This window comes from Poromitra crassiceps (assembly GCF_964638095.1).
Source record: "Poromitra crassiceps genome assembly, chromosome: 10".
NCBI lineage: Eukaryota > Metazoa > Chordata > Actinopteri > Beryciformes > Melamphaidae > Poromitra > Poromitra crassiceps.
In genome coordinates this window covers 53,839,921-53,852,420 of record NC_139631.1, presented here as the reverse complement: position 1 = coordinate 53,852,420, position 12,500 = coordinate 53,839,921, and the positions used below count along the sequence as shown (strand labels likewise).

Here is a 12,500-nt window from a genome sequence, read left to right as displayed (position 1 = left end):
CATCCCTAGTCTGCACCAACATCACATCCAGTCAAGAACAGAGTCTGCACCAACATCACATCCAGTCAAGAACATAGAGTCTGCACCAACATCACATCCAGTCAAGAACAGAGTCTGCACCAACATCACATCCAGTCAAGAACATAGAGTCTGCACCAACATCACATCCAGTCAAGAACATAGGGTCTGCACCAACATCACATCCAGTCAAGAACATAGAGTCTGCACCAACATCACATCCAGTCAAGAACATAGAGTCTGCACCAACATCACATCCAATCAAGAACATAGGGTCTGCACCAACATCACATCCAATCAAGAACATAGGGTCTGCACCAACATCACATCCAATCAAGAACATAGAGTCTGCACCAAAATCACATCCAGTCAAGAACATAGAGTCTGCACCAAAATCACATCCAGTCAAGAACATAGGGTCTGCACCAACATCACATCCAGTCAAGAACATAGAGTCTGCACCAACATCACATCCAGTCAAGAACATAGGGTCTGCACCAACATCACATCCAGTCAAGAACATAGAGTCTGCACCAACATCACATCCAGTCAAGAACATAGAGTCTGCACCAACATCACATCCAGTCAAGAACATAGAGTCTGCACCAACATCACATCCAGTCAAGAACATAGGGTCTGCACCAACATCACATCCAGTCAAGAACAGAGTCTGCACCAACATCACATCCAGTCAAGAACATAGAGTCTGCACCAACATCACATCCAGTCAAGAACATAGGATCTGCACCAACATCACATCCAGTCAAGAACAGAGTCTGCACCAACATCACATCCAGTCAAGAACAGAGTCTGCACCAAAATCACATCCAGTCAAGAACAGAGTCTGCACCAACATCACATCCAGTCAAGAACATAGAGTCTGCATCAACATCACATCCAGTCAAGAACATAGGGTCTGCACCAACACTGATTCCATTTTGGTTATCAAAGGTCAAAGTTCAAGGTCACTGTGACCTCACACACCCAATTTCCAAGCTCAGGAGCGCCTTGACGGAATTTCTTCCAATTTGCCTCAAATGGCGATTTGGACTCAAGAATGAACTAATGGCAGAGGCATAAATCCGCGGTGCGGTCGTTCTAGTTTTAGACAGGCAGGCAGACAGGCAGGTAGGCAGACAAGCAGACAGGCAGGTAGGCAGACAGACAGGTAGGCAGGCAGGTAGGCAGACAAGCAGGTAGGCAGGCAGGTAGGCAGACAGACAGGTAGGCAGACAGACAGGTAGGCAGACAGACAGGCAGGTAGGCAGACAGGCAGGTAGAGAAGCAGGTAGGCAGACAGGCAGGTAGGCAGACAGGCAAGCAGACAGGCAGGTAGAGAGGCAGGTAGGCAGACAGACAGGCAGGTAGACAGACAGACAGACAGGTAGGTAGGCAGACAGACAGGCAGGTAGGCAGACAGACAGGCAGGTAGACAGACAGGCAGGCAGGAAGACAGACAGGCAGGTAGGCAGACAGACAGGTAGGCAGACAGGCAGGTAGGCAGGCAGGTAGGCAGACAGGCAGGTAGGCAGACATGCAGACAGACAGGCAGGCAGACAGGTAGGCAGGTAGGCAGACAGGCAGACAGACAGACAGACAGGTAGGCAGACAGACAGACAGACAGACAGGCAGACAGACAGACAGGTAGGCAGACAGACAGACAGACAGACAGACAGGTAGGTAGGCAGACAGACAGACAGGTAGGCAGACAGGCAGACAGACAGGTAGGCAGACAGACAGACAGACAGACAGGTAGGTAGGCAGACAGACAGACAGACAGACAGGTAGGCAGACAGACAGACAGACAGACAGGCAGGCAGACAGACAGACAGACAGGTAGGCAGACAGACAGACAGACAGACAGACAGACAGGTAGGTAGGCAGACAGACAGACAGACAGGTAGGCAGACAGGCAGACAGACAGACAGACAGGTAGGCAGACAGACAGACAGACAGGCAGACAGGTAGGCAGGTAGGCAGACAGGCAGGCAGGTGAAGGAGCAGAAAGAGCTTCAAGTTCAGAGTGGACTCTTGAGGCTTCCCTCAGCTGACCTGCTGCTGCCTGCAGCTCAGGAGCCTCCAGGTTCAGCTGAACCCAGTGTCCTTGCAGGGCTCAGCTTGCCTCAACTCTCAATTACTACTGACACGGGTGTGTGTGTGTGTGTGTGTGTGTGTGTGTGTGGGTGTGTGTGTGTGTGTGGGTGTGTGTGTGTGTGTGGGGGGGGGGGGGTGTCAGGAGTGTTGGGATGGACAGGAATGCTGCCCAGTGGCTTTCTCTCCCGCCCAGCGCCCCTCTCTGTTCATCTGAGCCCACTGCAAAACAAAACACTGCCCAGAGCCCAGAGCCTGTCTGTGTCAGTGTGTCTGTGCTGATCTCTAGAGCCTGTCAGTGTGTCTGTGCTGATCTCTAGAGCCTGTCTGTGTGTCAGTGTGTCTGTGCTGAGCTCTAGAGCCTGTCTGTGTCAGTGTGTCTGTGCTGATCTCTAGAGCCTGTCTGTGTCAGTGTGTCTGTGCTGAGCTCTAGAGCCTGTCAGTGTCAGTGTGTCTGTGCTGAGCTCTAGAGCCTGTCAGTGTCAGTGTGTCTGTGCTGAGCTCTAGAGCCTGTCAGTGTGTCTGTGCTGATCTCTAGAGCCTGTCTGTGCTGTGAGCCTGTCTGTGTGTCAGTGTGTCTGTGTGTCTGTGCTGAGCTCTAGAGCCTGTCTGTGCTGTGAGCCTGTCTGTGTGTCAGTGTGTCTGTGCTGATCTCTAGAGCCTGTCTGTGTCTGTGTGTCTGTGCTGAGCTCTAGAGCCTGTCTGTGTCTGTGTGTCTGTGCTGAGCTCTAGAGCCTGTCTGTGTGTCAGTGTGTCTGTGCTGAGCTCTAGAGCCTGTCTGTGTGTCTGTGCTGAGCTCTAGAGCCTGTCAGTGTGTCTGTGCTGAGCTCTAGAGCCTGTCTGTGTCTGTGTCTGTGCTGAGCTCTAGAGCCTGTCTGTGCTGTGTGTCTGTGCTGAGCTCTAGAGCCTGTCTGTGCTGTGTGTCTGTGCTGAGCTCTAGAGCCTGTCTGTGTCAGTGTGTCTGTGCTGATCTCTAGAGCCTGTCTGTGTCAGTGTGTCTGTGCTGAGCTCTAGAGCCTGTCTGTGCTGTGAGCCTGTCTGTGTGTCAGTGTGTCTGTGCTGAGCTCTAGAGCCTGTCTGTGCTGTGAGCCTGTCTGTGTGTCAGTGTGTCTGTGCTGAGCTCTAGAGCCTGTCTGTGCTGTGTGTCTGTGCTGAGCGCTCACTAGCATGTGCAGTTTGACCATATATGTGAATGTATGTGAATCAATGTTATCAGGAGTTGCTGCTGGATCAAAGTAAAGTTTTGTGAATAGCTCCCCCTACTGAGAAACAAACAACATGAAAGTGTATTTATGGCTCTCATGCCAGCTTGTTATCCTGACAAACACTCACTGACTGGACTCTTATTATTGTCATTTTCCTGTATGTACTTCAATGATTATTCACTCATGAAAAACGAGTTTGTTGCATTTGGAAGAGACCAAGTTCAACTGATAGAGGGGTTTTCAAAGGGTCATAGTGACATGTTTGGATTCAAGCTGCTAGTAGGTGATATTTTGTGCCACTGTTCAAATATTTTCACTCTCCCAAAAAAATCCAAAATTGATTCTACAATCAAAATGGAATCAGTCTGCATCATATGTGTCATATCAGAACTGGACCAACTAAGTGAACCTTCATATTTTAGAAGAACCTATACGTTGCTCTATAGTGAGTGATTTCAATAGATGCAAGTCTGTGTGTGTGTGTGTGTGTGTGTGTGTAGGCGCACGTAAACATGTGTGTGTCTGTGTGTGTGTGTGTGTGTGTGTGTGTGTGTGTGTGTTTGCCTCCACTTGCTCATACAGTACGCTCATCATTACGTCTATGCTGGCGCTCTGCAGGCTTCGCCATCGATCCCGCGTCATTGTCCTCCGCCGTGCATCTGTGCACTTAACATTTCTGTTGCTTTACCTTCCCAGACTCCCTCACTCTCTCAACACGGACCCCCTGCAGCTACATCACTAAGCCCCCACCACCCCCACCCCCACCACCACCACAACAACCCCACACACCCCACCCACCACCACCCAACCCTGACTGTTAACGTGCTCTGGGTCTGATGTTAACGTGCTCTGGGTCTGACTGTTAACGTGCTTACTTTAAACATACATCTCTTACTTTAAACATCCCTTACTTTAAACATACATCTCTTACTTTAAAGCCACACTTTTGGAAAATTGTTTAAGTTTCGTTTAAGCCCCTTAACATTGCTCTAGTCATGTTTTCAATTTGATTCAAAATATTTCTAAATGTGTTTTGTGTCTTTATTTGTCTTTAAGTCTTCTGAGCAGCTGTATAGTCTCTTGAACTGACAATAATATGAATAATAATCCCTTGAAATAACCTGACATCTTCTTTGATTTACATGAATTCACCCCTTAATTCATGCAAAATCCTCTTAAAATTAATTCCTGTAAAGGAGTTATTATTGAGGAGCCCCGCCCCCGTCAAAACCTCCTTAAACACGCCCTTAATCTGGACTCCTCACTTTCTCATTGAGTGTAAACCTGCACAAAAGGCATAAAATCCCTTCATTAGGAGTGTCTCTGTACAGTATGAATCAACCTTTACTTGCAGTATAAACCCATGATACTAACCTCACTTTTTTTAATGCTTTGTTATTGGATATAAATGGATAATTAAATTTGATGTAATGAAGAAATTGAAGACATTTCAGCCATATTAGTTTGACCTGATGTCAGCATTAAGGGGGCTAACAATAGCTTTTCTGTGTTTATTTGTTTATTGTTATTATTATTATTTGTTTATTAATAATAAACAAATACACACTGAAAAGCTATTGTTAGCCCCCTTCATTTTGTAGCTTTTCTGGATCAGAGTGTGTTTCAGTGTGTTAAACCCCAGAGGGTTTAAGATGGCATGTTGAGACAAGGCAAGTGTTAGAAGTGTAACGGCTCATTTGGTTTATAGCTCACAATGACAGAGGGATGTGACATGCTGCCCCATGGACAACATGCATGTTCCTCACATTGTTCTAACACGCCGTGTGGCACGCCACGCACACGCCGTGTGGCACGCCACGCACACGCCGTGTGGCACGCCACGCACACGCCGTGTGGCACGCCACGCACACGCCGTGTGGCACGCCACGCCGTGTGGCACGCCACGCACACGCCGTGTGGCACGGCACGCACACGCCGTGTGGCACGCCACGCACACGCCGTGTGGCACGGCACGCACACGCCGTGTGGCACGCCACGCACACGCCGTGTGGCACGCCACGCACACGCCGTGTGGCACGCCACGCACACGCCGTGTGGCACGCCACGCCTTTGTGTTGAAAGAGATGTGCCCAGACGCTTGACTTTCCTGATCAGTAGGTGCAGTCTGATGGACTTGCAATGCTCAAGGTTCCTCACAGATTGTCTTGAAGGAACTCATTGTCTCAGTCCTCTTTTAATTGAACGCCTTATTGTTGGAGAGACTCAAAAGATCCCCATCTGACATTGATCAAACACATATTCCTTATTGTCATGCGAGTTGCTATTCATTTTCCACGTTGCAAAATGCTTTACGAAATAATCAAGTGAGTTATTTCTCTCCTTTTTACGCAGCTGTATGAGTTGGACGACGACGAGAAGCGCAAAGAGTTCCTCGACGACCTTTTCAGCTTCATGCAGAAACGAGGTGAGCTGCTTTCTTTATTAGCTCCCAAACAAAACATCTTTCTTCTTCTTCCAGACTCACGCTAGCCTGAAGGTTCTCACAACACAACAGACAGACTCACGCTAGCCTGAAGGTTCTCACAACACAACAGACAGACTCACGTGAGCCTGAAGGTTCTCACAACACAACAGACAGACTCACGTGAGCCTGAAGGTTCTCACAACACAACAGACAGACTCACGTGAGCCTGAAGGTTCTCACAACACAACAGACAGACTCACGTGAGCCTGAAGGTTCTCACAACACAACAGACAGACTCACGTGAGCCTGAAGGTTCTCACAACACAACAGACAGACTCACGTGAGCCTGAAGGTTCTCACAACACAACAGACAGACTCACGTGAGCCTGAAGGTTCTCACAACACAACAGACAGACTCACGTGAGCCTGAAGGTTCTCACAACACAACAGACAGACTCACGTGAGCCTGAAGGTTCTCACAACACAACAGACAGACTCACGTGAGCCTGAAGGTTCTCACAACACAACAGACAGACTCATGTGAGCCTGAAGGTTCTCACAACACAACAGACAGACTCACGTGAGCCTGAAGGTTCTCACAACACAACAGACAGACTCATGTGAGCCTGAAGGTTCTCACAACACAACAGACAGACTCACGTGAGCCTGAAGGTTCTCACAACACAACAGACAGACTCACGTGAGCCTGAAGGTTCTCACAACACAACAGACAGACTCACGCTAGCCTGAAGGTTCTCACAACAGACAGACTCACGCGAGCCTGAAGGTTCTCACAACACAACAGACAGACTCACGCGAGCCTGAAGGTTCTCACAACACAACAGACAGACTCACGCGAGCCTGAAGGTTCTCACAACACAACAGACAGACTCACGCGAGCCTGAAGGTTCTCACAACACAACAGACAGACTCACGTGAGACTGAAGGTTCTCACAACACAACAGACAGACTCACGCGAGCCTGAAGGTTCTCACAACACAACAGACAGACTCACGCGAGCCTGAAGGTTCTCACAACACAACAGACAGACTCACGCGAGCCTGAAGGTTCTCACAACACAACAGACAGACTCACGCGAGCCTGAAGGTTCTCACAACACAACAGACAGACTCACGCGAGCCTGAAGGTTCTCACAACACAACAGACAGACTCACGCGAGCCTGAAGGTTCTCACAACACAACAGACAGACTCACGTGAGCCTGAAGGTTCTCACAACACAACAGACAGACTCACGTGAGCCTGAAGGTCCTCACAACACAACAGACAGACCCACGTGAGCCTGAAGGTTCTCACAACACAACAGACAGACTCACGCGAGCCTGAAGGTTCTCACAACACAACAGACAGACTCATGTGAGCCTGAAGGTTCTCACAACACAACAGACAGACTCACGTGAGCCTGAAGGTTTTCACAACACAACAGACAGACTCACGCGAGCCTGAAGGTTCTCACAACACAACAGACAGACTCACGTGAGCCTGAAGGTTCTCACAACACAACAGACAGACTCACGTGAGCCTGAAGGTTCTCACAACACAACAGACAGACTCACGCGAGCCTGAAGGTTCTCACAACACAACAGACAGACTCACGTGAGCCTGAAGGTTCTCACAACACAACAGACAGACTCACGCTAGCCTGAAGGTTCTCACAACACAACAGACTCACGTGAGCCTGAAGGTTCTCACAACACAACAGACAGACTCACGCTAGCCTGAAGGTTCTCACAACACAACAGACTCACGTGAGCCTGAAGGTTCTCACAACACAACAGACAGACTCACGCTAGCCTGAAGGTTCTCACAACACAACAGACTCACGTGAGCCTGAAGGTTCTCACAACACAACAGACAGACTCACGCGAGCCTGAAGGTTCTCACAACACAACAGACAGACTCACGTGAGCCTGAAGGTTCTCACAACACAACAGACAGACTCACGCGAGCCTGAAGGTTCTCACAACACAACAGACAGACTCACGCGAGCCTGAAGGTCCTCACAACACAACAGACAGACTCACGCGAGCCTGAAGGTTCTCACAACACAACAGACAGACTCACGCGAGCCTGAAGGTTCTCACAACACAACAGACAGACTCGCGCGAGCCTGAAGGTTCTCACAACACAACACAACAGACTCACGCGAGCCTGAAGGTTCTCATAACACAACAGACAGACTCACGCGAGCCTGAAGGTTCTCACAACACAACAGACAGACTCACGCGAGCCTTTGAGTGAAGGTTCTCACAACACAACAGACAAGAACAAACATGAGTCCAACACAATCGAGAGCATGGCCACCTTAGTCCATTTAGTGAAACTGTCCATCCATCCATTCAGATACGTAGTATGAGGACAGGTAGAGTTACTTGATACTGTACATTTTTGCCTTAAGAATTTGCCTTAGAAGTATTTTCTCTTTGTACTCAAAGGGCCTTAAACCATAGCTAGTGGTGATGAGCCCTGGTTAGACTTTCTCCTGAAACTCTAACCCCCAGGGGTCCTTGAGGGGGTTCCAGGGGGTCCCCAGCCAAAAGGGGGGTCATTTATTTGAGCTATAATTCCATTCATAAGTAACACAATGACTATGTTGGTCATGGATTTTATACACATTCTGTAATAAAACATCTAAAAGCATCAATCTTATTATCATATGGGGGACAGTGGGACAAAATCCTATCAAATGGGGGTCCGTGGTCTAATTTTTGTCAGTTTAGGGGTCCTTCATGTGAAAAAAATTGAGAACCACTGCTCTACACAGCATTTTTCTTTTTTTTGTGTGACTGTTGCGATCAAAGATGTTTGCTTTTGCAGCGGCTTTTCTCAAAAATTGAAAAGTTTTATGTGATTTGATTGTTTGCACTAAGATTGCGAGATGTGAAAGTATTCCAAGTTGAGGAAAATAAATTTAGTTTTTTTTCTAACTAACTTACCTAAATGGCAACTTAAAGAAAAAGTTGTATGTTTTTTGTGGTAAAATTGTAGTTGGAGAACCACTTTTTGGAGATTGTGGGATTTAAAAAAACATTGTAAGCCTTCGCAAATATTGCAGACATTTGTTGAATTTGCATTAATTACTACGATCCCAAAATGGTCATTTCCTGGAGGGACACAATGCTATCAGCACAGCAGCCCTGTTCTCTCATTACCCTGAAGTCAGAGGGAAGCAGGCCAGAGGGCGAGACTGTGTGTGTGTGTATGTGTGTGTGTGTGTATGTGTGTGTGTGTGGGGGGGGGGGGGGGGGGGGGGAGTGTGGGGCCACATCCTGGCATTCAGAATGAAACAAATTCCCTGCTTTTTATTGGGGCCACCAACAAACTCGCCCTGTGTTTTCCCAAAGTGAGGATTGGGCTTTTTATTGGGGAAATAGATGTGTGCTCCAGGCCCTCGTGTGTGTGTGTGTGTGTGTGCTCCAGGCCCTCGTGTGTGTGTGTGTGTGTGTGTGTGTGTGTGTGTGTGTGTGCTCCAGGCCCTCGTGTGTGTGTGTGCGTGTGCTCCAGGCCCTCGTGTGTGTGTGTGCGTGCGTGCGTGCATGTGTGCCTGTGTGTGTGTGTGTGTGTGTGTGTGTGCGCGCGCTCTCCGGGCCTTCGTGTGTGTGTGTGTGTGTGCTCCAGGCCCTCGTGTGTGTGTGTGCGTGCGTGCGTGCATGTGTGCCTGTGTGTGGGTGTGTGTGTGTGCGTGCGTGCGTGTGTGCCTGTGCGTGCCTGTGTGTGTGTGTGTGTGTGTGTGTGCGTGCGTGCGTGCGTGCCTGTGCGTGCCTGTGTGTGTGTGTGTGTGTGTGTGCGTGCGTGCGTGCCTGTGCGTGCCTGTGTGTGTGTGCTCCAGGCCCTCGTGTGTGTGTGTGTGTGTGCTCCGGGTCCTGCATAATATGAGGAAGTTAACCACCCATGAGAGAATAAAAGACGCTGGCATCACAATGAGCGTCTATTTTAGGAGCACACCAGTTGCGTGCCGTGTTTTTGTTATTTTGGATTCCGAGTTCTAGACACAATGTTTTAAAGACCTGAGCTAAATGTGTTTAATGTCATTGTCTCTTTTTTTAAAACCTTTAGCCGGCCATAATACGTGTCCTTGAAGTCTGATGCAATGACTTGTAGTAAGGGACATACACAAAGTGTGTGTGTGTGTGTGTGTGTGTGATAGGGATGTTAATGATTAATCGACAATCGATTCATCGATCATTAAGAATTTGATGGATCAAACTATATGTTAACCGATTAATCAACAATGTAGGCTATGTGCTATTTTATCATTTTCTTTTCTTTTCTTTTCTGAAATGATTTAACACCATGAGGGCAACATGTAACTTTCACTGCTCATACAGAGGAAGAAGAAAGTCAAGCTAGCAGACAGAAAGTCCAGGATGGAGAATTACACCCAAAAAGACAACAGTCATCAATGTTGAAATATCTCACGTCCACAAGCACAATGACAGCTAATGCAGGACGTTTAGTTGGTTGATCAACTTGTTGGGCCTAAAGACAGCTGTAAAACCCTGCATTCTGTATTTTTTATTTTGTATGTCAAAAGCAGTTTTTAATATAATTAATCGATTAATTGATCGTTAACCTGACCAATTAATCGATTAACGACATTTATAAAAGTTGCATCCCTAGTGTGTGACTCAGTCTGAATCATCAAGTTAAGTTACTTTTTCACTTTCACAATGTTAAACAACAAGAGCTTTTGCTGTGTGTTTTCTTGTTCTATGTAAGAAAGGAATGGGCACCAATTCAGTTAAGCTGAACACAATATTATTTTTTTCCCGACAGGAGAAACAAAACGTCATAAAAAAATGTAACCGCTGGAATTCAGATCAATATCCCCGGTCTTTGAAACAATCACAACCATCCTGCAAACATTCAATAAATTTAAATAGAGCATTATTTGAGCTTCCCCCCCCTGTGTGTGCACTATTCCACTCTCAGATTCATTACATGCATTTTAGAAAATGTTGGGGGGGGATCTGGGGGGGGGGGGATCTGGGGGGGGGGGATCTGGAATTTGGATGTGTTTTCTCCAGACTTTTGGTTTGTTTTTGTTAGGTTAGGATTAGGGCTTTTTCTGAATCCATGAATGGAGTGAATGGCGTGTTTGCGATGTGTTTGAGGCTCAGTGTGTTTGAGGCTCAGTGTGTTTGAGGCTCAGTGTGTTTGAGGCTCAGTGTGTTTGAGGCTCAGTGTGTTTGAGGCTCAGTGTGTTTGATGCTCAGTGTGTTTGAGGCTCAGTGTGTTTGAGGCTCAGTGTGTTTGATGCTCAGTGTGTTTGAGGCTCAGTGTGTTTGAGGCTCAGTGTGTTTGAGGCTCAGTGTGTTTGAGGCTCAGTGTGTTTGAGGCTCAGTGTGTTTGAGGCTCAGTGTGTTTGAGGCTCAGTGTGTTTGAGGCTCAGTGTGTTTGAGGCTCAGTGTGTTTGAGGCTCAGTGTGTTTGAGGCTCAGTGTGTTTGAGGCTCAGTGTGTTTGAGGCTCAGTGTGTTTGAGGCTCAGTGTGTTTGAGGCTCAGTGTGTTTGAGGCTCAGTGTGTTTGAGGCTCAGTGTGTTTGAGGCTCAGTGTGTTTGATGCTCAGTGTGTTTGAGGCTCAGTGTGTTTGAGGCTCAGTGTGTTTGAGGCTCAGTGTGTTTGAGGCTCAGTGTGTTTGAGGCTCAGTGTGTTTGATGCTCAGTGTGTTTGAGGCTCAGTGTGTTTGAGGCTCAGTGTGTTTGAGGCTCAGTGTGTTTGAGGCTCAGTGTGTTTGATGCTCAGTGTGTTTGAGGCTCAGTGTGTTTGAGGCTCAGTGTGTTTGAGGCTCAGTGTGTTTGATGCTCAGTGTGTTTGAGGCTCAGTGTGTTTGAGGCTCAGTGTGTTTGAGGCTCAGTGTGTTTGAGGCTCTCCCCTCAGGCTTGTTTGTGACACAATTGACTGAAGCGTTTCATGTTACATCTATTAGTGATCCCCTTGTTGTTTTCTTGTTTCTTACCAATAGTTTAGCAGGTTTGCATTTAGCCAGTTTATGGAAGGAGGAGGTTCACATGACATTTCTTCAATATCATGGAATTTTGGGGAGGTGGAATAGGAATACTACAGGAACACTACAGGAACACTAGCCCTGCTTCACAAAGTCATCACTGGCAGACACAAGGTCCAGAACAAACAGAAATACTGTAAACAATCATACAGTATATCATAGATATCCACTGATCTAGTTTGCGGTCACTTTTGTTTAGAGACAGTATATAGCTTTAGAGACAGTATATAGCTTTAGAGACAGTATATAGCTTTAGAGACAGTATATGGCTTTAGAGACAGTATAGATTGTTGTTGGAACGTTCAATTAGGAATTGATTTAGGACTTAGTGTAGAGAGACATTGTCAGTACGAAGCAGATCACCAACAGCCTATCTACACTCTTTGCCTTCGACATCTCTAATCAGAGTGGACTGCTCCAATTATCAGAGTGGACTGCTCCAATTGTCCCAATCAATGTTTCTGGAAAACATCACTGTGATTTTGTTTTGCTGAACAAAATGTCAGCCAGATGTGCTTCCTAACAACATGCTGTCCCACTGTAAAAGAGTCAAGCGTCCTCCAGGCCAGCGCAGCAGCAGAGTCTTGTCTCGTCTCTGACATGTCTGGCAGGTCGGTCACATCTTGTCACATTATTGATGACAGAACAGCAGGCCAGCTTCTGTGGGTTAGGGTTAGGGTTAGGCTTCTTTGCCCGCGCTGATGTTGTTTTTCCCCCAGAGTTACTGAAACAGACA

The 12,500-nt window shown here is 47.4% G+C and overlaps 1 protein-coding gene across 1 annotated transcript in view; it reads left to right on the top strand.

The window, feature by feature from the left end:
• Window positions 1–12,500, top strand: part of arid3c (AT rich interactive domain 3C (BRIGHT-like)) — a gene marked incomplete at its 3' end in the record, with an annotated part of 114,271 nt that overhangs the window by 81,152 nt on the left and 20,619 nt on the right. Inside the window, exon 3 of the mRNA XM_083645189.1 lies at window positions 5,667–5,739. Coding sequence (XP_083501315.1) covers window positions 5,667–5,739 — 73 coding nt within the window. The remainder of the gene's footprint in view (window positions 1–5,666; window positions 5,740–12,500) is intronic.